Here is a 23,021-nt window from a genome sequence, read left to right as displayed (position 1 = left end):
TGCTGCAGTCCGTGGGGTCACAAAGAGTTGGACATGACTGAGCAACTGAACTGACTGACTGTGTACCAGGCACTAGAGTTGGACCTGAGGGCACAATGGTGAAAAGACAAAATGTGTACCTTCACTGAAGCTTCTAATATAGAGAAATAGAGAAACAATAAAACACAATATTAAGTAACCTAAAATAAAGCAGTTTGTCAAGGTATGTGGTATGAGATGAAGTTTGAGGGGTTGGCCAGAGTCAGGCCATACCAGGCCATGTAGACGAAAGTCAGGAAATAGAATCGTATGGTAGGAGCAATGGGCAAAAAGCCAGTAGGGCTTAGGGAAACAGAAAGCAGAAAGGCAGGGTTCTGGAATATCTCTGAGTCTTGCGACTTAAGCAGCTGTGTTGATGGTAGTGTCATGAACTGAGGCGTCACTGCTATGTATTTTTCAAGTGCATGGTGTATGTTTCATGTATGTGATTCTAGTAGCATCACAACCAAGAAATATGGAAACATTCCAGGTATCATATCATGCTCAACTCCTTGCACTCCACACAATGTGATCCAGGCAGTAGATACTGATTTAAAATCAGGTGATATGTCACATTTTGATTTGGGCCATTTGTAAAAGTTATGTGTTTGGGGCAAAAGAACCTTGAACTGTCTTGACTTTTCCTAATGAACTGAGGAAAAAGGTTGAAAGGGAGAGGGGGAAAAAAGACAAAAACTGAATTTGAAACGAGAAAATAAAAGCTCCTAAGAAAGCTCTGGTCCCTCCTGCTGTGGGGAGTTTGAAGATGACAACAGATTGAGGTACCGGATCTGTGAAGCCTCGGGGTCCAGGGAAGGGGGTGTTTGTGTGCACAGTGGGTGGGATCAGTGCTGCACGATCTTGCCGCAGTCTCTGCCTGTCTGGTTCTGGCCAGGATTCATGCGAGCGTCTGTGCTCTTTGATGAAGGAGTGGAGAAGCTTGCGAGTCATCCTTTGGGTTGACATAAACCAGCAGTGCCCAAGTGCCTGGGCTGTCTCTGAAGAGGGTGGACAGGTTAGAGTCGGGGATAGATGATGGGAATTTTCCATTTTATGGCAGTGACGGCTTGGAATGCCTCGAATGGCTTGTTAACCTTCCTTAGCTTAAGAGACTACATTGGTAGGTCAAGTGGAATGCTAGAATAGTTTGTTTCCCCTGCAGTGTTTTGGATACTGAACCTTTCAGGGAAAAACTGACTGAATCACTGTGTAATTGAATCAACTACAAAAGACTTGCACACATTTGTTTGAAGTATTATGTTTATGTTTTCTGCTTTAGAGAGAACATAGTTGGTTGGTTATATTTTTAAAAAATTTTTTGTTGTTGCAATTTGTTACAAAGGAAAACTAATCAAACATACATGTCATCTTAATAAGTGTTAAAGTTTATTTGTTATGGCTGTAATGATGCTTTTTATTTACATAATCCTCTACAGTGTACAAAAACCGTGTTACCTTTTTTTCCACCTGTTACACGCAGCCTTGGCTGGTGAGCAGAGTTTGTAATCCCCTTTTCACAGACAAGGAACGGGGCAGTTGAAGAATGACTGCCTCAGTCACGTATTTAGGAAGATTTGGGAGATTTGGAACTTGACTATCCATCATTTGAGTCTAAGGCTAGTGATCTCCCTCCTTCTGCATTTTGGATGCGAAGACCCATAACAAAGGCGGGGATGGAACCTGTGATTTTTGAACTCCTGTTAATTAATCGGCACTGGCAATGCCAGCCACACATCTCATCTCATTGAATCCTAACAATGCCAGGGCAGCTGTCACCATCCCCATTTTATTGATGAGGAAAATGTGCTCTGGGAGGTTAACTAACTAAGCCTAAACGATGCTGACTCCCTTAACCCGTGGCCTGCCTGTACCATCTCAGGAGGAAAGAACACCTTGCGTATATGTAAAATTATTAGATAACAGCAGCTTTCATTTTATAGATTTTAAAAATTGTTCTCTTCTCCACTTTCAGACAAGGGTTAAAGTACATAGATTTTCTGAATGTTTTGTTTTTTACAAAACAAGACAAATTTGCAAGATGTCAGTTCTTGCTTCTAGGAAGAGAAAGAGACTAACATTCTTGAATATCCTTTGGCTGCAGCATTATTATTTGATGGTATTTGTAAGAATATGGAACAAGAAGTTTCTGATCTGTGGAACTCAAGTGGCATGTCACAGGGTCAATTAATTACGTTATGACTTCTACACGTTTTGGTATATTAATTGCTTCTTAACAGGAATATTTCATTCATTACTTTTGAACCAAAGTAGGCTTTCTTTATATTCATTTTTTGGTCCTTGTGCATAGGCCCAGGTTCTTTGATGGGTGATGCATAAAGGGGCCTTGGTTTAGCTACTGATGTAACAAAGCTTATGGTGTGGGTTCTCCTGTACTGATTAGTATTGCTGTATTAGTGTTTTCTTTAAAAAAAAAAAAAAAAAGCCACTAACGTGCTTTTTTCCCTAGATGACTGCTACACTGAGAAACTTGGTTGATTCACCACTAGCAAGAAGTAAGTTGCTAAGCATCAGTGCCCTTCCCCAGCTCTGCACAGTAATGGAACAGCACATAGGTGACAAGGATGTCTGTACCAACATTGCCAGAATATTCAGGTAAGGTAGAGGAGGAACACAAAGCAGCCTTACAGTAACGCTAATGTTTAGATTCGGGAGTTATCTTTAGTATTTGTGTGTGTGACTGGCAAAGAATCTGGTTTCTGCTTTTTATGTTGCCTAGAAGAAAAGGTAAACCTAGTGGCCCACGTTTAAAATAAGTGACTTAAAACTTATTTTATTGACTTCATTTCTTACGTATTTCTAATGTGATTCTAAACTTATTGATTTTAAGTTACTTTAAAGTTGTGAGTTGTCCTAGTTTTTTATAAAAGAAACAAAACTCTCAACTTATTGGAGATAAAGAGCTGTATCACAAAACCCGGCAAACCTGCTGGTGCATTGGAAACAGTGCTTAAGAATTCTAACATAAAAGATGAGCCGTTGCTTACAAAGTCTGATCTGACTTAATTTATAATCGCAGGTTATTTTATTTCGGTTCTTTGGCTGAACTTTGGCTCACACATCCAGTAGTCATGTTTATACTTACTTTGCTGCAGAAGCAGTGATAAGCTGAATCTAGGCTGCCTCGAAACAAGATGTGACTAACTTTCAGAACTGTCTTTGAATTATGTATTTACATTTCTCCCTTCACTGCTCTTCACCAGTGTTTTGACATAATGATCCTTCTCAAGAGACCTGGGCCTTTCTTGAACTGTAATATTGTAGCTGTTTAACAGAATACAAAATTTCCTGAAGACTGAATTGGTAATTGACTCCAACATGAGGGTGTGAGTCCAGCTTTGATCTTTTAGCCCTGTACTTTCCTATCTGTCCTTAATTGTGGGTACTTAATTAGTCCCATTTTGAAGCACATAAAATCATAAAGAGTTTATTTCTGTGTATGGCAGCATGTAAAGATCCAATTTAGTTTTTTTTCCCTGTGGACAGACGATTTTCCCACCACATGTTACTGAATACGCCATCCTTTTCTCTTTGCTTTTGAATGCCTACTCAAGAGAATGCAAGCTTCCATATACTTGCAGGTCTGTTTCTGAACATTCTGTCTGACCCATCCTCAGACTAGTAACATGTTGTTTTTTTACCATTATGGGTTTAAGTCTTGCTATAAGATATTAATAAAATGAATCTTCCACTTTTCTTCTTTAAAATCCAAATTTTTATTTTCTCTTCCTCATGAACTGGAGAATCAGCTAAAAAGTCCATGAAAGGAACTTTGGATTTTTTTTTCATGAAACCATACTCAGTATTTAGGGTAACTGGGACAGAGGTGGGGAGAACTGACATCTTTGTGATATCAAGTCTTCCATCCATAAACAGTTGTGATGTTTCTTCTTTTCATAAAATTTTATAATTTTCTCTTTAAAAATTTTGACTTTTCAGAGAATAGAATACATCTTTTGTTAGATGTATTCCTTCATGACTCTTGCTGCAATTATAAATGCATCTTTTAAGAAAACAATTCTAATGAGTGTTGCTAGTGTATATGAACAGTATTGATGTTTGCTTATTAATCTTGTTATCCAGAACACCTTGATTAACGTTAAGTCTAAGAGTCTATAGATTCTCTGGGATTTTCTATGCAAATTATTTGCAAACAAGTATAGTTTGTCCCCCCCCCCCCCGGTGTACAACTCTGTCGCTGTCCTTACCTATTTCTTGGGTGCATTGCTTGAAAGTGAAAGTCACTCAGTTGTGTCCGACTCTTTGCAACCCCATGGACTATATAGTCCATGGAATTCTCCAGGCCAGAATAGTGAAGTGGGTAGCCTTTCCCTTCTCCAGGGGATCTTCCCAGCCCAGGATCCAACCCAGATCTCCCACATTGCAAGCAGATTCTTTACCAGCTGAGCCACAAGGGAAGCCCAAGAATACTGGAGTGGGTAGCCCAACCCTTCTCCAGCGGATCTTTATGACCCAGGAATCAAACCCAGGTCTCCTGCATTCCAGGCAGATTCTTTAGCAGCTGAACTACCAGGAAAATATATATATGTGTGTGTGTATATATATATATATATTTTTTCTCCCCATTATTACAGCTCTGCCGCTGTCCTCACCTGTTCCTCGGGTGCGTTGCTTAGGATGTGCGGTATAAAGTTGTGAGAGTATTAGGCTGGCTGACTTTCTCCTGACTTTAAGGGAAATGTTTTTGTAGTTTTGCCAGTTGAAATTGTTTGTTGTAGGTTTTTGTAGATACCCCTTAACAGTTAAGGAACAATTTTTTTCCCTTTAATGGATTTTAAATTTCCTTGGATTCTTGAATATATTTTGATTATATGGATTTTCTTTGTTTAATTCTTTAACATAGTAGATTACATTAACAGGTTTTCTTATGTTAAACCATTATATATTGCTAGGTTTCCTCAGCTTATATTTTCTTTAGGATTTTTCATTTATAGTTACAAGTTAGATTGACCTATACATTTCCTTTCTTATACTGTCCATGTCTGGTTTTAATGTCCAGTTTATACCAGCCTCTTAAAATTAACTGGGATATATTCCAACATTTTCTCTCTTTTAGAAGAATTTCTGAAAATTAAACTTATCTGCTTCTCGAAAAGTCTGTAGAACTTGCTTGAAAAGCTGTTTTATCCTGTTGTGTGTATACGTGTGTGTGTGCATGCGTGTGTGAATATCATTGACAACTGATTCACTTTCTTTAACGGTCTAGTCATATCCTATTTACACTTGGTTTAGTTTCTAAAAGTTATATTTTTATAAGGATTCATTCATTTAAGTTTCAAACTATATAAAGGCATTCCAAATATTCTGTTATCCTTTTATTTTTGTTTTTTAACACCAAAAACATTTTGTACTGGGATATAGCTGATTAACAATGTTGTGATAGTTTCAGGTGAACAGGGAAGAGTCTCAGCATTCATAAACATGTATCCATTGTCCCTCAAACCCCTCTCTCATCCAGGCTGCTACTTAACATTGAGCAGAATTCCATGTGCTATACAATAGGTTTTTGTTGGTTTAAATATAGCAGTGTATACCTGATTTGCCCAAAGTCCTTAACTATCCCTTCTATCCCCGCCACATCATCCATGAGTTTTCCAAGTCTGTGAGTCTGTTTCTGTTTTGTAAGTTCGTTTGTATCGTTTCTTTTTAGAGTCCACATGTGCTGCTGCTGCTTAGTCACTCCAGTCGTGTCTGACTCTGCGACCCTGTGGACTGCAGCATGTCAGGCGCCTCTGTCCATGGGATTCTCTAGGCAAGAACACTGGAGTGGGTTGCCATGCCCTTCTCCAGGGGATCTTCCCAGCCCATGAACTGAACCCAGGTCTCCTGCATTGCAGGCAGATTCTTTACCGCTGAGCCACCAGAGGGCCTTCCATGTTGCTGCCAATGGCCTTACTTCATTCTTTTTAATGGCTGAGTAATATTCCTGTGTGTGTGTCTGTGTGTGTGTGTGTGTGTACGCACCACACCTCCTTTATCCATTCCTCTGTCAATGGACATTTAGGTTGTTTGCATGTCTTGTAAACAACATGCTGTATTGAACACGGGTACATGTATCTTTTCGGGCCATATTTTTCTCTGGACATATGCCCAGGAGTGGGATTGCAGGATCATATAGTAGCTCTATTTTTAGTTTCTTAAGGAACCTCCATACTACTCTCCATAGTCGATGCACCAACTTACATTCCTACCAACAGTGCAGAAGGGTTCCCTTCTCTGCACACCCTCTCCAACACTGGTTGTGTGTGGATTTTTTATGATGACCAATCTGACCGGTGTGAGGTGCTGTCTCGCGGTAGTTTTCATTTGCATTTCTCTGGTAACTAGCACTTTTGAACGTTTCATGTGCCTGTTTGCCATCTGTATGTCCCCTTTAGAGAAATGTCTGTTCAGATCTTCTGACCATTTTTTGACTGGGCTGTTTGTGTTGATGATATCAAGTGTCATAAGCTGTAAATTTTGGAGACTAATCCCTTATCAGTCACATCATTTGCAAATATTTTCTCCCAATCTGTGGGCTGTCTTTTTGTTTCATTTGTTGTTTCCTTTGCTATGCAAAAGCTTTTGAATTTAAGTAGGTCCCATTTGTTTGTTTTTGCTTTTATTTCCATTATTCTGGGAGCTGGATTAAAAAAGATGTTGCTGTGATTTATGTCAGAGAGTGTTCTGCCTATGTTTTCCTCTAAGTTTTATAGTGTCCAGTCTGAAATTTAGATCTTTAATCCATTATTTTTGTGTATGGAGTTAAGGAATGATCTAATTTCATTTTTTTACATGTGGCTTGTCTATGGCCATACCACCCTGAATGTGCCCAATCTCATCTGTTATTCTTTTAATCTCTATTGCCTCTCTAATTATACCCCTTTTATTTATATTATTTATTTAAGAAATATTTATGCAGTGCCTACTATGTGCCAGGCAGTGTTCTAAGCACTTTCTAAATACTAATTTATTCCTGTTAACGGCTTTAAGAGGTAGGTACTTATTATTATTATCTTCACTTTACCTATGAGGAGGCTAGGCATAGAGAAGTTTGCTAGTTTTCCCAGAGTTGTACAGCTGTGATTTAAACTAGATAGTCTGGCTCTAGAATTTACATGGTTAGCTGCTATGTCACACTGCTTCTTCATTTTGATGTTGATTTTCATTCCTTATTTTGAAGATTTATGATATTTCTCTTTTTCTCTTGATCAGTCTTGCCAAAGGTTGGCCAATTTATTAGTTTTTGCAAAGAACCAATAGATTTATCAAACCACTCTATTGTAAGTTTCTTTCCTATTGTATTCCTTGTTCTTAGCCTTAGTAATTCTTCTATTCTTTTTGGATATATTGTATTTTCTTCTGGGCTTCCCTGGTGGCTCAGATGATAAAGAATCTGCCTATAGTGGGGGAGACCTGGGTTTGATCCCTGGCTTGGGAAGATCCCCTGGAGGAGGGCATGGCAACCCACTCCAGTATTCTGGCCTGGAGAATCCCCGTGGACAGAAGAGCAGGACGGCCTACAGTGCATGGGGTCACAAAGAGTCAGACACAACTGAGTGACTAAACACAGCACATATTTCTTTCTATGCTGGTTAGAAATCCCTTTCCTGTCAGCTTTCTTAAGGTTATGAATTTTCCGCTACTGCTGCAGCTGCATCTAAATTTTGATCTGTAGTCTTTTTTGTTATTATGCAGATATGTGGTTTTTTTATTTTATTTCTTTGACCCATAAGTTATGTGTTTTTAAATTTCCAAAATTATGTCTTTAAAATGTGATCTAAAACATTGGTAATTTACTGAGACTTGTTAATGGCCTGGCACATGATCAAGTTTTTAAAATATTAGTGATGTTTTTTCTATTAATCCGTCACTTAATGAGAGGTTTATGAACATCTATTACTTTGATATAGGTTTGTGAGTTCCACCTTGTGGGTTATGTTAGTTTGCTTACTTTGGAAAATTTGAAGCTATTTTCAAGGTTTTTTGCCTTAAGGTCTATTTTGCCTGATATTAATATAGTATATTAATATCCTAGCATATTTGAGCAATTTAACATTTGCTTGTGTTAAAGTTCCAGGAGATTGACTCTACCAGATTGAAATTTACCAGATATTGTGTAAATTTCTTATCTTGTGTTTTCTGAACCACACGCTCGGTTGGTAAAGAAGCTGCCTACAATGCAGGAGACCTAGATTCAATTCTTGGGTCAGGAAAATCCCTGGAGGAGGGCATGGCAACCCACTCCAGTATTCTTGCCTGGAGAATTCCATGGACAGAGGAGTCTGGCGGGATACAGTCCATGAGGTCACAAGAGTCAGACCCGACTTAGTGACTAAACCACCACCACCTGCATTAGAGGTTTCAGCTTTCTCTTTTTCAAAGAATTTGAAATTTTCCTTGCTCCCACCCTGTGCTCCTGGAATCTAGAGCAGGTTACCAGCTCCCTGAGGCATCTCTGGGCCAGTGTATAGAGTATTTCCAGACTACTTTTCATGCACAGGACAATGCTTTGAAGGTCTGCATTTAAAGCAACCCTAGGTATATTTGGAGAAGGCGATGGCACCCCATTCCAGTACTCTTGCCTGGAAAATCCCATGGATGGAGGAGCCTGGTAGGCTGCAATCCATGGGGTCGCAAAGAGTCAGACATGACTGAGCGACTTCACTTTCACTTTTCACTTTCATGCATTGGAGAGGGAAATGGCAACCCACTCCAGTGTTCTTGCCTGGAGAATCCCAGGGACAGGGGAGCCTGGTGGGCTGCCGTCTATGGGGTCACACGGAGTCGGACACGACTGAAGCGACTTAGCAGTGACTTAGTAGGTATATTTGAGTTTTATTGAAAAACAAAGCTGACTTTTATTTTTTCCATTTGACATTTCTACAGCAAACTTACTTCTTACCATGACTGCTGTGTAGCCTTGGCCAGCTATTCCAGATGTTATGCCTTGTTTTTGAATCTGATAAACAAATACCAGAAGAAGCAGGTCAGTTCTTTATACATTTAACTCTTCAGTGTGTCTTTGCATTGGTGTATTTGTGTAATAAGGCCACTCTGAATGGCTTTGTGTTTTGAATGTATAATTTTCTCTTAGAAGCTTCCATTAGATATGTAATGAGCTGCCCCTAGGAGGCAGAGAGTTCCATGGAGGAGGTGGGGAGGAAGTAATTTGAGGCAGAGATGGCCTCAGAAGGATGTGCTTGCAGTACAAGGATTCACGATGTTGGGCGAAGGGTGGGTCCTGTTCCCCCTAGTGCTCTGTGGACGGCTCCTACAGGAGGCACCTTTGGGTGGAGTGAGGTTACACTGGTTATTTCCAGGCCCCAACCCAGGCCTATGGAGCCAGGGGGGTGCAGATGTGCCCAGCCACCTGCACTTTAACAAGAACTGCAGGGACTTCTAATGCAAACTAAAGTTCGGGATCCCCTACACTGGGTATACTCCGAAGATTCTTCTAGCCCTGAAATTTTCTAATTTTTTGACTCTGTTGTATTTAGAAGATGACATTTCGAGGTTATTTAAAGGAAATAATTTGGTTTTAATGGGTTGGACAAAAATGTAATAGCTGTTTTTAAAAAAAGGAAGAACTCACAAATGACTTTCCCTTAATAAAATTATAATACTTAATCCAAACATTAATTTTTATGATATTATCAGTTTTGAATAGTCATTAAATGCAGGCTAGTTTTATTTGCCTTTATAAATGATTAAAGTGACATCAGCTCTTTAGTGGGGATGGTTTATACATGAAAATAGGTATTAATTTCCAGTATGGTAAATTTTCAAAAGTACATAGTAGGTATCACCAGTTTAAAATCAAATTATATATATTCTAAAATGGTTTTAATATAAAGCTTTGTGTTTATATTAACCATATCAAAACCACCTCAAAATATAATTCCTGTTTGCCACAAATAGCGCTAAACTTATTTTTACCTAGCCAAGTACTTCTGCTGAGAATGACTAAATTTGTCATATTTTACGCTATTATCAGCTGTTTATTAAAAGGTTGCTAGTCTCATTTTCAGAGAAGGCAATGGCACCCCACTCCAGTACTCTTGCCTGGAAAATCCCATGGACGGAGGAGCCTGGTAGGCTGCAGTCCATGGGGTCGTGGAGAGTCAGACACAACTGAGAGACTTCACTTTCACTTTTCACTTTCATGCATTGGGGAAGGAAATGGCAACCCACTCCAGAATTCTTGCCTGGAGAATCCCAGGGACAGGGGAGCCTGGTGGGCTGCCATCTATGGGGTCGCACAGAGTCAGACATGACTAAAGCGACTTAGCAGCAGCAGCAGTCTCAATTTGGTTATATTGATAAAGAGAAATTTCTGTGTTCATATTACACCATTATGTATTATGTGCTCAGTTGCTCAATCATGTCTGAGTCTTTGTGGCAGGACTGTAGCCTACCAGGCTTCTCTGGCCATGAAATTTTCCAGGCAAGAGTACTGGAGCAGTTTGCCATTTCCTATTCCAGGGGATCTTCCCTACCCAGGGATTGAACCTGAGTTTCCTGCACTGGCAGGCAGATTCTTTACCACTAGTACCACCTGTACGTTTTAAAGAAGATAAACTTTGCTGAAAGTGTTCATGTCTCTATTTCACTTAAAAAAAAAAAACAATTTACAGATATGCATTTGGGTTCCTGATTCTGAGTATTTGGACTACAAATGCTTTCCCCTGTGTATTTTGTATTTTCTCTAAATTACATACTTTGAAAGATTTCATGGCATAAGAATTTGCTGTGTCAGCTGAAGAATGAATTTGATTACCTTACAGTATTCACAGTGCTGTTAAGTATCCATTAGGCATTTACTGATTTAGATTTTGGTAAAATATACTATCAGAACTCTAATCTTTAGACAAGTGAATTAACCCCCTAGGAGCTTAGATACTCCTAGTTCTGGTTTTCACTTTTAAGGAAAAAATTAAAAGGGTAGAAAAGATAGTTTGCTGTAATATTAAAAGAAACTTTTCAATATTATACTTATAAAGGGATTTAATTATGGATTTTATTTTGTAATTTTGTTTTATGGGATTACTTTATGTGTTTTAATTTTAATTTACCATCATAATTTCTTTTTTACTTTGGTGTTTTGATCATGGATGACTTAGATTAGACAGTAACTGGAGAAGATGTTTTCAAATGTGGATTTAACGGAAACATTTCTGTTTAACAGTTTGATTTCAAGTTATGTCATAACCTGTAATTTTTTTTGAAAAAGAAGAAAACCCATCAGTTCAGTATTGACAAATAGACCTATTTGTTATGGTATTACTGGTACATAACTGTTTGTTTCTCTATTTGTAGTTTAGATGATGATTGTGTTTAATAGAAAGTAGAAAGTTCTGGCATCTGACTGTTAATAATATGAGATACTTGAGATGTGAGTATAGTTAAGGGTATGCTTTTTCTGGTTCAAGGGACTAAATGTCTTAAAGCTTAATTGGCATAAAATTTTACCACACTTCTTATTGAATTACTTTTCACTTTGGACTCATTCAGTTCAGTTCAGTCGCTCAGTAGTGTCCAACTCTTTGCGACCCCATGAATCTCAGCACACCAGGCCTCCCTGTCCATCACCAACTCCTGGAGTTCACTCAGACTCACGTCCATCCAGTCAGTGATGCCATCCAGCCATCTCATCCTCTGTTGTCCCCTTCTCCTCATGCCCCCAACCCCTCCCAACATCAGAGTCTTTTCCAGTGAGTCAACTCTTCACATGAGGTGGCCAAAGTACTGGAGTTTCAGCTTTAGCATCATTCCCTCCAAAGAAATCCCAGGGCTGATCTCCTTCAGAATGGACTGGTTGGATCTCCTTGCAGTCCAAGGGACTCTCAAGAGTCTTCTCCAACACCACAGTTCAAAGGCATCAATTCTTCGGCGCTCAGCCTTCTTCACAGTCCAACTCTCACATCCATACATGACTACTGGAAAAACCATAGCCTTGACTAGACGGACCTTTGTTGGCAAAGTAATGTCTCTGCTTTTCAATATGCTATCTAGTTTGGTCATAACTTTTCTTTCAAGGAGTAAGTGTCTTTTAATTTCATGGCTGCAGTCACCATCTGCAGTGATTTTGGAGCCCCCCAAAATAAAGTCTAACACTGTTTCTACTGTTTCCCCATCTATTTCCCATGAAGTGATGGGACTGGATGCCATGATCTTCGTTTTCTGAATGTTGAGCTTTAAGCCAACTTTTTCACTCTCCACTTTCACTTTCATCAAGAGGCTTTTTAGTTCCTCTTCGCTTTCTGCCATAAGGGTGGTGTCATCTGCATATCTGAGATTATTGATATTTCTCCTGGCAATCTTGATTCCAGCTTGTGTTTCTTCCAGTCCAGCATTTCTCATGATGTACTCTGCATATAAGTTAAATAAGCAGGGTGACAGTATACAACCTTGACGTACTCCTTTTCCTACTTGGAACCAGTCTGTTGTTCCATGTCCAGTTCTAACTGTTGCTTCCTGACCTGCATATAGGTTTCTCAAGAGGCAGGTCAGGTGGTCTGGTATTCCCATCTCTTTCAGAATTTTCCACAGTTTATTGTGATCCACACAGTCAAAGGCTTTGGCATAGTCAGGAAAGCAGAAATAGATGTTTTTCTGGAACTCTCTTTCTTTTTTGATGATCCAGCGGATGTTGGCAAGTTGATCTCTGGTTCCTCTGCCTTTTCTAAAACCAGCTTGAACATCTGGGATTATCTATAAAGCAAAATTGGTATTTAAAGGCCATATTTTTCTCTATTGATTTACGTTATAATTTTGTATTCCTATTAAAATTATTTTGGTCCAAAGATGAATAAAGAGCATCTTGCAAAGTAAGTATAGTAACATGTTGTGTTTAGAACTACCAAGGAAATGTGCAATTTATCCCCTTTAATCACCAAAGTTATTACCTTTTTAAACTTTCAAAAAATTTTTTATTTATTTACTTTAGACTGCACAGGGTCTTCATTGCTGCTCACATTTGATGCTTCTTTTGCCGAGCAGGGGCACTCTCTAGACGCAACACACGGGCTTCCCATTGCGGTGGCTTCTCTTGCTGCAGAGTGCGGGCTCTAGGACGCACAGGCTCAGTAGTTGCAGCATGTGGCCTCAGCATTGCAGCTTCCAGGCTCTAGCACAGGCTCAGTTGTTGTGGCACATCCATGGCATGTGGGATCTTCCCAGATCAGGGATGGAACCTGTGTCCCCTGCATTGGCAGGCAGATTCTTTACCACTGAGCCACCAGGGAAGCCCTCACCGAAATTATTTTAGTCATTGTGGTAAAAATCATATTCAAATATATTACATATTTCCTTGCTCTCTTAGAAGATATTAAAAATAATTTCCTCTTATCGATGACAAAGGTCAATATTACAAGCAGTAATTATTACTCTAGAGGTTATTTGTCCTACATTGGGAGCATGAGTCTATTGATAAACTTCTTTAAATGTCTGTGTCATCTTTGTGTAGATTTCTCTCTCCCTTTCCATTGTTACTAACTTTGCTTTGGTAATCAGTATCTGTCTTTTGCAATTATTTGTAATTAGTAGGGGAACCTTATAACCAGCCTTCTTAAAAGTAACACCTAAAGAGTCTAAACATTGACTTTGAATAGGTTCTGAGTGAGAAGAGCCTGAGGGACTTTTGATGAAATTTCTCTCAGCTGTTCTTATCTTCAAAAGCCAATTCATATTCAAGGTGTGGCTTTTGTGTTCCTTTCTCTATGAAGCCTTCTAAGACCAGCCAATTTTTTCCTCATCAGTGCATCATTTAATTTTTATTTTTTAAAAAGGTTTGTAGCAGCTCTATTTGTAATAGGCAAAAACTAGAAAGAATCAAATGTCCTTTTCTGGATAAATGGCTAAGCAAACTGTGGAATATCTATGCCATGGAATACTACTCAGCATTAAAAAAGGACCGAACTATTTATATATACTATATCCTGGATAAATCTCCAACTATACTGAGTGGAAAAAGCCAGTCCCCAAATGTTACATACTACATGCATGATTTTAAACCCTTTAATGTAGCTAGTACACCCAGTTAGTACAGTCAGAGCTGAGGAACCAAGCAGTATGTTTCTGACCTTAACTATTTCACTATTATTAAGAAAAATCAACCAAAACTTAGAGCTAGAGTGAGGGGTAGGAGCCCGTATATTCTGACAAAGTCATATTGGGGCACTGTTTAACCAACAGGGCTTAATTCCCAAGGAGAATATATCTTTGTTTAAACTTGCTGTTTACTATTTGATTAGAACCCAGACACTATAAAGTTACACATTAATTTGTACATTTTTTTCTCTGGAAGACAAGATAACCTCAAAGTTATGGTTTGTTACCTTAAGGCCATTAGCCAGGTATGATTCTAACCTAGTAGTCTTACTCTAACATTCTTTTTAATGCTTGTAAACACCCAGTTCTTGTTTTTGGAGCCCACTTTACCATTGTATTGGCTTCCCTCATTAATGAGATAAGTAATTCTTTTAATGTGTTCATTTTATATTTCTGTGAGAGCCAAGTTAACTTTTTATAAATTATACTTTGACTTTATATTGTCTTCTACTTATGCAAAAGAAGGAAATATTACAGTTTTGAATCATCTTTGATATTTTCTAGTAAGGAAAAATAAATATATTTTACATTTTCCTCAAAACCAGAATGCTTTAGAAGAGCAGGGAAATTGTTCAGCTACAAGGAAATAGTTATGTGTCCCAACCACTTCCTAAAATCGTTAACCAAAGGCTTTTAGAGATCTTTGTAAATATTTCTTTTGTGATTCTCTAAATGGTTATCATTTGTGTAGCTGCCTTATGCACTATTGGGATTCCCTAAGGACATAGGCTTTGTCTTTATAAACCTGAGATGATTCTTGGCTTAGCAGACTCATGATAAGTGCTGAAAGAATGAATTTTGCATATGTGAAATGCTTTGGAATCTGTAAAGTATTATACAATATATATTTTGTCTAGTCCTCTAGTACTTCTTCCTTAAATATTTACTTTCCTCTTCCTACTTTGGAGGAGGAAATAATAATTTCCCCCACATTTTTCTTGTTGATGGGCTGCCATGCACAGCAGCAAAACAGAAATGCTGGATCTTAAATTACTTCAGACCAGCACAGCAACTTAGGTTCCTGTTCCCTTTGGCCCAGGTGACTAGTTGGATAAGATTTGTTTTTCCTCTTTCCCGAGAGATAGAAGTGATTTCCAGAAACAGAAACCACACACCACATCCTGATGTGAGTGTATTAATCTTCGGTGGCTCAGATTTTGCTCCACCTGAGGTTTACTTGGACATTGAGACTTTTGAACTGATCTTTGAAATGTGCCCCAGTCCTCCAGCAACTTTTAAACTGGAATTATTACTTCCTAGAACTATTTTTATTTCAGTTCTAGGAAATGTTTCTCCAAGGCTAACTTGGATTATAGACACATGCACACTTTGGACCCGTTATAGTCTCTTAGTGTTCAGAGCTGTCACCCAGGGACTCAGTAATCAGTCTGCAGCCCTTATCTTTGTCCTGAGAGGTTAGCATTGCCTTTCTCTTAAAAGTTTGAAGGCTACATTGATAATTGGCAGAGATTTCATATCTCTGCGACTTATTTTTAAATTTAATCATGTTGTGACTCAGTGTATTTTTGGAGAACATAGAAACAAAAATCTCAAAAAGAAAGAAAGAAAGAAAGAAAGAAAACCCCTCTCTAGTGATAAATGAACTGTCACCTGCACACACCTCTTTGAGTGTTTTTTGACCACCCAGGTGAGGAGCTTAGCAAGAATCTCTGGCCAGCTGCTTCCCCCGTCCACCAGGGGGAGATCCTGCTTGGAACCAGGTAGCACCAAAGCTGATGGCTGCTGGGAGAAGTGGAATCTTTCCTCCCCCATCCGGTAGTGTATTCCATTAAAGGGAAAAAAAGAAAAAGTGAGAAAATGTCAAAAGTAAAAAAATCTTTTCCTGTTTTTTTTCTTTTCACACCTTATTCATATTCATCTGTTTTCAAGGAAAAGTCTGACTTCAGCATATGAAAATTGGTCTTTTTGGAGTGTCCTTAATCTGACTCAGTTATTAGGTCAGTTGATAATGAAAGGTGGTGGGGAAAGCATTTTCACCTTTATTTTCTACCCGTCTGTGTTGTGAGAATTATTTAAAAGAAACATGGATTCATAGTTTTTTAACATGATATAAAAACAGTAGGTATTAAAGTGGTGAGATATCAAATTCTTTCTTGATTTGAATCATTGTCTCCTAAACTTGGGGAGTTTTAAAAATACAGGTTCTCAGGCCTCACCCTGGGAGAGCCTGATTCAGGTCTGGGATAGGGCCTGAGAACCTATTTTTAATAGACACCTCAGGTGAAGAGCAGGTGTGGGAACCTGTGGTGTAAATTATTAAGATGGCCCCTTAAAACAAATTGTTTTCCCCAATATTGACAGCAAAGGGTTTTCTACAGATCCTCAAGAGATTTTAAAGTGATTAATCAAAGCAGCCACGCAGGGTCAATCTTCTTCAGGCATGTGGCTGAAAGTGAATCTCCCTTACAAAGTAGGAACCAAATCAGCAAGACAGGCCAGGTGTTGGTGTAGGTTTCCCCAGTAAGTGGTGATAACCGCCTGCCTCGTGTCTTTTGCTGAGGCAGCCAAGGAGCACTTTCTTAGCCAGAGAAAATGAGATGGGCCGTTCGACCCTGCCAGGGACTTTCTCTGCCAGGCTTGTGTCAAAACAGATGACACTGAGACCAAGCCATTGCACGAATGGGCTTCCAACACTGGTCACACTGGGCTACTCAGGAAAAGTGAGCCCTGGGGACCCTTGAACTGGCAGCAGAAGGGGAGGATTCCTTATCCTCAGTTAGCTAGACAAGCCACAAGTTGTTCTTGATACATTTGCTAATGAAGCAACCACAGAATTTTATTTCTGCTTTGAGAACTTTCAGTATATCTCCATATCTAACCTTTGTTAAGTTTGCAGCAAAGCTGAGGACAGTTTGTTCATTTTAAATAACGCTTGGTTGGGTTCACAACAACTCTGTCCACCCATAGCCCTCCAGTGACGCGAGCTTGTCAGAATATGATGGCTGTGGTACAAGCCAAGGGTTTCATCAGCAGTCTCAGAGAAAAGGAATCCACTCCTCCCAGCTCTCACAAAGGACTTCCTCAGGGAGAACAAGGGGAACTTCTTTGGCTCATGTCTGTCTATGAGGTTGATTGGTCCAGGATCCATGGTCTAACTGGCAACTCCCAGTTCCCACACACACAAAAACTGAGACCAAAACACAGCACTGCAGTCAGCCCGGGTGCGGTTTGTAAGTTAGACTAGAGCACAAAGAAATGTATCTGTTTAAAATGCTGACCGAAATTCAGTTAAATGACAAATCTCATTTAAGAACTATGCACATATTGTATGCTTTATGGTGTAAACTGCATTTGGTACAACCAAATGTGCAAGCAGATGGGCCCAGCGTGGAAGGCGTGAGCGGGGTCTGTGGCAGCCTTGCAAAGCAGACCCGCCTCAGGGGTGCCTCTGACATCAGCGTCACCACATTTAGCAGCTCACCAAAATATGTTTGGGTTTGTTTTTTTGGGAGAACACAAAAGGATTTTCCCCCATTTCCTCTAAAAATATCTACTGGGCAGGAGATCAGGTAAAATCCCTCAAATAAGACTTGTAAGTCTGGCAATATTTTACAAAGGTCACAGTAAAAAAAAAACAAAACAAAACAAAAAAAAAACCCTTTATCTACATTCCCATCACTCCTGTCCATTAAACAGCTATCTGTCTAACCCTCCCCACTTTTAGATACATTCAGTTCCTTGTTTTTTTTTTTGGAAACACAACTTCCCGATGCAGGGCAATCGTCAGCCTCAGAGAACACTGTCTGGGAATCCCCCAGCGTGTCCGTGCTTGTACTGCTTGTTAAGCTGAGCCTCTCTTGTCCAGGGCAAGCGGCTGTCTTCAGGCATGTGAACGCTGTCTGATTCAGAGTGCTCAGGCATCCTGGTGTTGAAAATGGACTCGGAATGTCTGGAGAGCGTAGGGCTGAAAGCAAAAAATATTGGCCCCTTTTGGAGCTGTTCTCTAGTGCAACCACAGCCGAGTGGCAGGCCAGAGGATAGCGCGACCTTTCTTCCCCCCCACCTCCATCCTCTTTGGGGCTGCAGAGGATTGGTGAGGGAGGCGCCTCCACCCCTTCCCCGGCGCCTTTATATGGTGACTTGGCTCCCTACTCGCCCTCCGCCTCCAGCCTGGCAGGAGCACCCTGTGGCTGTCTTCCCAGCCTCTCGGCAGCCACATTCCCAGTGGGTGCTGTGAGCGTTTGGCTGAGCTCGCTCCTTTTTTCGGCCTTGGCCTTGGTCTGCACCCCTGACCGGGCGGGCGGCACAAAAAACCCTTAGCTTGTTCATTCTTTCCAGCTCCTGCTGCTTTGCCCTTGTGGAGCTGGCTCTTCCCGCCCACCTCCTCCGACTCAGCACAGAACCCAAATGCCTGATTTATGTCTGTTGACTTGAAAAAAAAGAACACAGCCCAGTGAAATTCTAGCATCGCCCTGGTGCTTTTGAGTGATAGCTGCGTTCAGAAGCATACAGTAGGCGCTCAGTAAAGGGATGTTGGTGGGAAGGATAGATGGATGTAAGCATCAAGTATAATCTCTTCTGATTTTTAAATGATTTTCTACTTCGATTCTGGTTTTGAGCCTCCAACATCTCCAATTCTTCTGATTTGTATGGCTCAGCACTTGGGCAAAGTGTTGACCCACTTTCAGTAGCCTGGGGTTAATTAGCATTTCTGCAGCACTGCAGTCTGTCTTCCCAATGGTAAAATTTATCTGTTCTTCAAGCCACCTGTAAGCTCGATTAACACTGGAGTTTTGTCTGAGGGTGGAAAGTTGGGTAAATGTTGCAAATTGCAAATCCTGATTGAGCTCTCAGATCCAGATTACGTGAGAAGTTTCTAACCAAAATTTAAAGAGGGCATCTTGATGAGTTTAATTTTCTGGTTAAAGGAGGGTTCCAATTTTGAGCACATTTACAACCCCTTCAATTTCAACCCGTTTTTGAAAATCTTTCTAAAATGTTTTCCTTGACTTAGGAGAAGTATTCTCTGAAATAAGTGATGGAGCCTGCTGAATATAGTTGATTCTTTTTGTGACATCTTGATATGGTTCCTTCCCCATGGTCAACATTATGCACATGGGTTATTTTAAGGTTCCGTGGGTAGGAAGGGTGTGGAGTCAGGGAGGAGTGGACAGTGGGTGGGGAGTAAAGTGAGGTAATGGCAGAAGTGGTCACGTGGGGCTGGATGGTAATTAGATGCTGGCTTTGGTGTTTTATAGGCAGTGGGTGATTTTGAACAAGGGGGTGATGTAAGAGCTGTGCTTCTAGAAGTGGTGTTAACCTTGGTCACAGAGGGAGGAGCCTGTCAAGGATCTCTGACAAGAGTCTACAGACTGGGTTAGCCAGAGTGGGTGTGGGAAGTGGGAGTCAGGGGAGATTCTGAGATGACAGAGTGGAGGGAACTTGGAGACGGAGTGAGAGAGGGAAGAATAGAGGATGCCACTGGGGCTGAGCCTGGGGAAGACGAGGGTCATGGGAATGAGGAGGAGGGTTGAAGTGGTTTGGGAATCCATCTGTGAGTACAGAAGTGATTGTCTGAGTCCTGCTTCTTCTCTTTACCAGTGTGGGACTCTGGGGCCAGGGAGCCTCTTCAAGCCTCAGTTTCTACATTTCTGAGTAGGGAGAAATCTCCTTCATGGACTTTAGGCCAGTGTTTCTCACATGGAAAGTAACAGTCAACACAGAGGCTGTTGCTGGAACTTGACAGAGACCGCTCTGTTCAGCAGTGTCCTGCTCCTTGTTTTGTTCCAGTTAAAGTAATTTGATTTACAGGTGTGTGGAGCCCATTCAGATTGAGTAACATGTTTACTCATGAGGGCACAGCTTATGCTAAACCACAGAGAACATTCAGCTTTCTACCGGCTATACCTGGGACGCACAGTTGAGGTCAGGCTTCGTCCAGTACGTGAATCTGTCTGAGTTCTGGTTGGCCAGAGCTGTTGCTGGGCTGATTCCTTTTTAAGCAAAATTAGAAAGTCGATGTGAACTGGTTATACTAGATTGCCTTCTTAAAAAAAAAAAAAAACAAAACGATTCTCCTGATTCATCTTCATTTTGCTGTTTCAAAACTACACAGTTGTGGTCTGAACAACTTTGTGTTCAGTTTAACAAAAAGGCTGTAACAGTGCTGATTTATAGGTGGTTCTCAGATATTGTCTTAGAATAAAGGAGAGGCTCTGTACCTCAACGGAGAATGGCACAATGATGAAATTGTTTTTTGCGAGTTATTTCTCTGCAAATTGATGATCTCGGCCTTTGTGTAATTTTTCAAATCTTTATAGGATTTTAATTAAGTGATATTTAGTAGACCTATGGAACAATAAAAAACCTCACGGTAGCACCGTTCAGGGACCGAGTACCTCACAGAGCACAGACCACCCGCGGGGGCAAAGGGGCCCTCTTCCTCAGCCCCCTCGTTAAGGATTTCTGATGAGTCCAGACAAGCACTGGCAGGGGAGTAAGGAAACATCACCTCTGCCAGCTGCCTGTGAGCCTGCTCCTCTTCTGGCCTATTCCATTCTCTCTCGAGATTCATGGAGAACATATTTGAGAAGGGTTGAGGGGAGAAAAAGAAGACGATGCTTTAGACAGCCTGAGAAAGAGGACAGAAGTAGTAAGCATAGCAGTTGCTGGAAGTTTGGTGGTGCACACAGTGCAATCTGCCAGCCCATTTGTTGATTCTGCATGCCATCCCTCAGTTGGCACCACTGCTGCCAGGAACCACCCCCTCCTTTTTCCATCTGAAGGCAGGGAGAGAGGCACTGCGGCAGCATTAACTCTTCCTGCCCTAAAGTCGAGAGTTTCTTATCCCCGTGTCAGGCTTAATGACCTGTGCCATATTAGGACCCACAGAGATATTTGAATCAAAGAATTTTAAAAGTGGCAGGGGCCTGAGGAAGGTTTTCAAGCAGGAAAAGCAGCACCCAGTCTTCCCAGGTGGGACCAAATGTGATGGTGGGTAGAAATTTGAATTTTGAAGAATGAGGACCTAGAGGGAAACCTGCTTTTACCTGCAGCCAGAGATCTGGTCAGCAAATCAGCAGCGACAGTTGGAGGTGGCACAGGGCCAAGGAGTCTTCTGAGCTAGACCAACCAGAAAAACAAACACTGGAGGCAGAGGTGAAGTGGCAGAGCTAGCCAGAGGGAGAGGGGTGGAACAAATAGTCTAGCATCCTTCAGAAGACAAATCTTAGGAGGTAAATTCATTCTCTTGATGATTTAGCCAACAGAATGCAGCTATTTATTGTGTGCTTTAAGAAGTCATTTAAAAACACCGATCATGTCTTTCCTGTCTTGCTTAATGTGCTTTTGTGGAAATAAGAGCAAGTCCAGGGAACATGGGGAAGTCTAGAAATGTTGGCCATAACTACTGCCTAGGGCATGAGGGAGGTGGCTATCCGGATTGTGGGAACATTTTGTTCCAATTAAGGAACTGCAAATTGTCACTTCAGAGAGTTAGTTTGTGTACCTAGGTGCTTGGAACAGTGATTGGTGCATCATAAACACAGAGTATTAGTTGCTGCTACTACTATTAGTAATAATAGTAATTATTACAATTTTCAGAGGTAGGGCTAGTGCAGAGTCTTTAATCAGAAATTGTGTATCAGAGTTTATGGGAAAAGCTCTTGCTCCTCAGTTTAGAAAACACAGTGGAATTTTCCTTCAAGGAGCCTAGTTCTCAGAAACAGCCTCTGTCTTGGTTGGAAAATGGTCTGCTTTGCTGTTGGGTGTGACAAGGGAGGGAGAGAGTACTCTCTTTCCAGAGCCCAGGGAGAGGCCTGCCCCACAGGGAATTACATGAAGTAACCACTGGTTTCACGTGAAGGGAAACTGGAGTTTTATAACACAACTTTGTGAGCTTGGTTTAGATTTAAGACCTACCTGCTTCAGCTTCTTTAGGGAACTGTCTGGTGATCAGACACAAACAAGGTGACCCCAGACCCGGAAAGGGACTGCCCCAGGTGTTCTTTCTTTCTCAAGACATGCTCCTTTTCCCAGTGTCAACTCACCTATCCTCCACACCACACATCTGCTTTTATTAATTTATCAAGGTTGAACTCAAAACCATGGTCATAACTTTGCTAACCTCTCCCGCCGCCACCCCCTGTTCACTGAGCGTCCTCTTATCTAGACTCCTCTAAGACCTCTGGGTCTTTCCCACATAGGTTAACACTACTAGTATTTTGCCGATAGTAAAGGATTCAGAACAGTGCTGAATCATCGCTCACTACGGTCTGTGCTTTATCTGTTTTGTCTCATTTAGTTTTGCATCACAGTATTTCCCCCATTTTACAGATGAGTTAATCTGTAAGGCCAAGTGAAGTGGGACCCAGGCTGCCTGGCTCTCTAGCTGGGAACCATAATCCCCTTGGGTGTCTAGTTTCTTCCTTAGCCCTTTCAGTCTTTGCAGTTTCTCCGCTTATTGTTAGCCTTGTCTTCTCAAGTAGATGGTGAACTCTTCAGAGCACCTTGCCTCATCCTTGTTTGTATATGTGTGTATTCCCCTAGACCCCAGCATTCAAAATGTACCCAAGGACTAGCATTCCAGTTGTGGTGGGGGCAGGAGTGAGTCCCCTGCCTGGTCCACCTGCGTGATGGGTTGCATACTGCCCAGCTGAGGTTTTTCTGGGTGTGAACACTTTCCTGGGCCAGCGCACATCGTGTTAGACTCTGTCCTTTCTTAATGTTGGCAAATGGCTCACAGCTGCACAAGCAGCAACCTGGCTGCTTCTCCACCAGGGCCAGAGAAAACGTTTTCAAGAACAAGCAGGAACAAGTTGGTATTGGCAGAGCAGACGCAGACAAGCCCCAGCGTCTTGCCCTTTGTCCTGGATCCTCCACTCTCTTTAGGCCACACGCAGTGCTGGGGCTGC

General features: G+C 41.0%; 1 protein-coding gene across 4 annotated transcripts in view; it reads left to right on the top strand.

Moving 5' to 3' along the window:
- Nucleotides 1–23,021, top strand: part of ARMC2 (armadillo repeat containing 2) — a 209,483-nt gene that overhangs the window by 69,672 nt on the left and 116,790 nt on the right. For all 4 annotated transcript variants that reach the window (XM_040238546.1, XM_040238544.1, XM_040238543.1 and 1 more), the window contains exons 11-12: nt 2,486–2,631; nt 8,926–9,025. In XM_040238546.1, coding sequence (XP_040094480.1) covers nt 2,486–2,631; nt 8,926–9,025 — 246 coding nt within the window. The remainder of the gene's footprint in view (nt 1–2,485; nt 2,632–8,925; nt 9,026–23,021) is intronic.

Source organism: Oryx dammah, unplaced genomic scaffold, assembly GCF_014754425.2.
Source record: "Oryx dammah isolate SB20612 unplaced genomic scaffold, SCBI_Odam_1.1 HiC_scaffold_4, whole genome shotgun sequence".
Taxonomy (NCBI): Eukaryota; Metazoa; Chordata; class Mammalia; order Artiodactyla; family Bovidae; genus Oryx; species Oryx dammah.
Note: the sequence above shows the minus strand (reverse complement) of the source record. Positions and strands in the feature narration are given on the sequence as shown.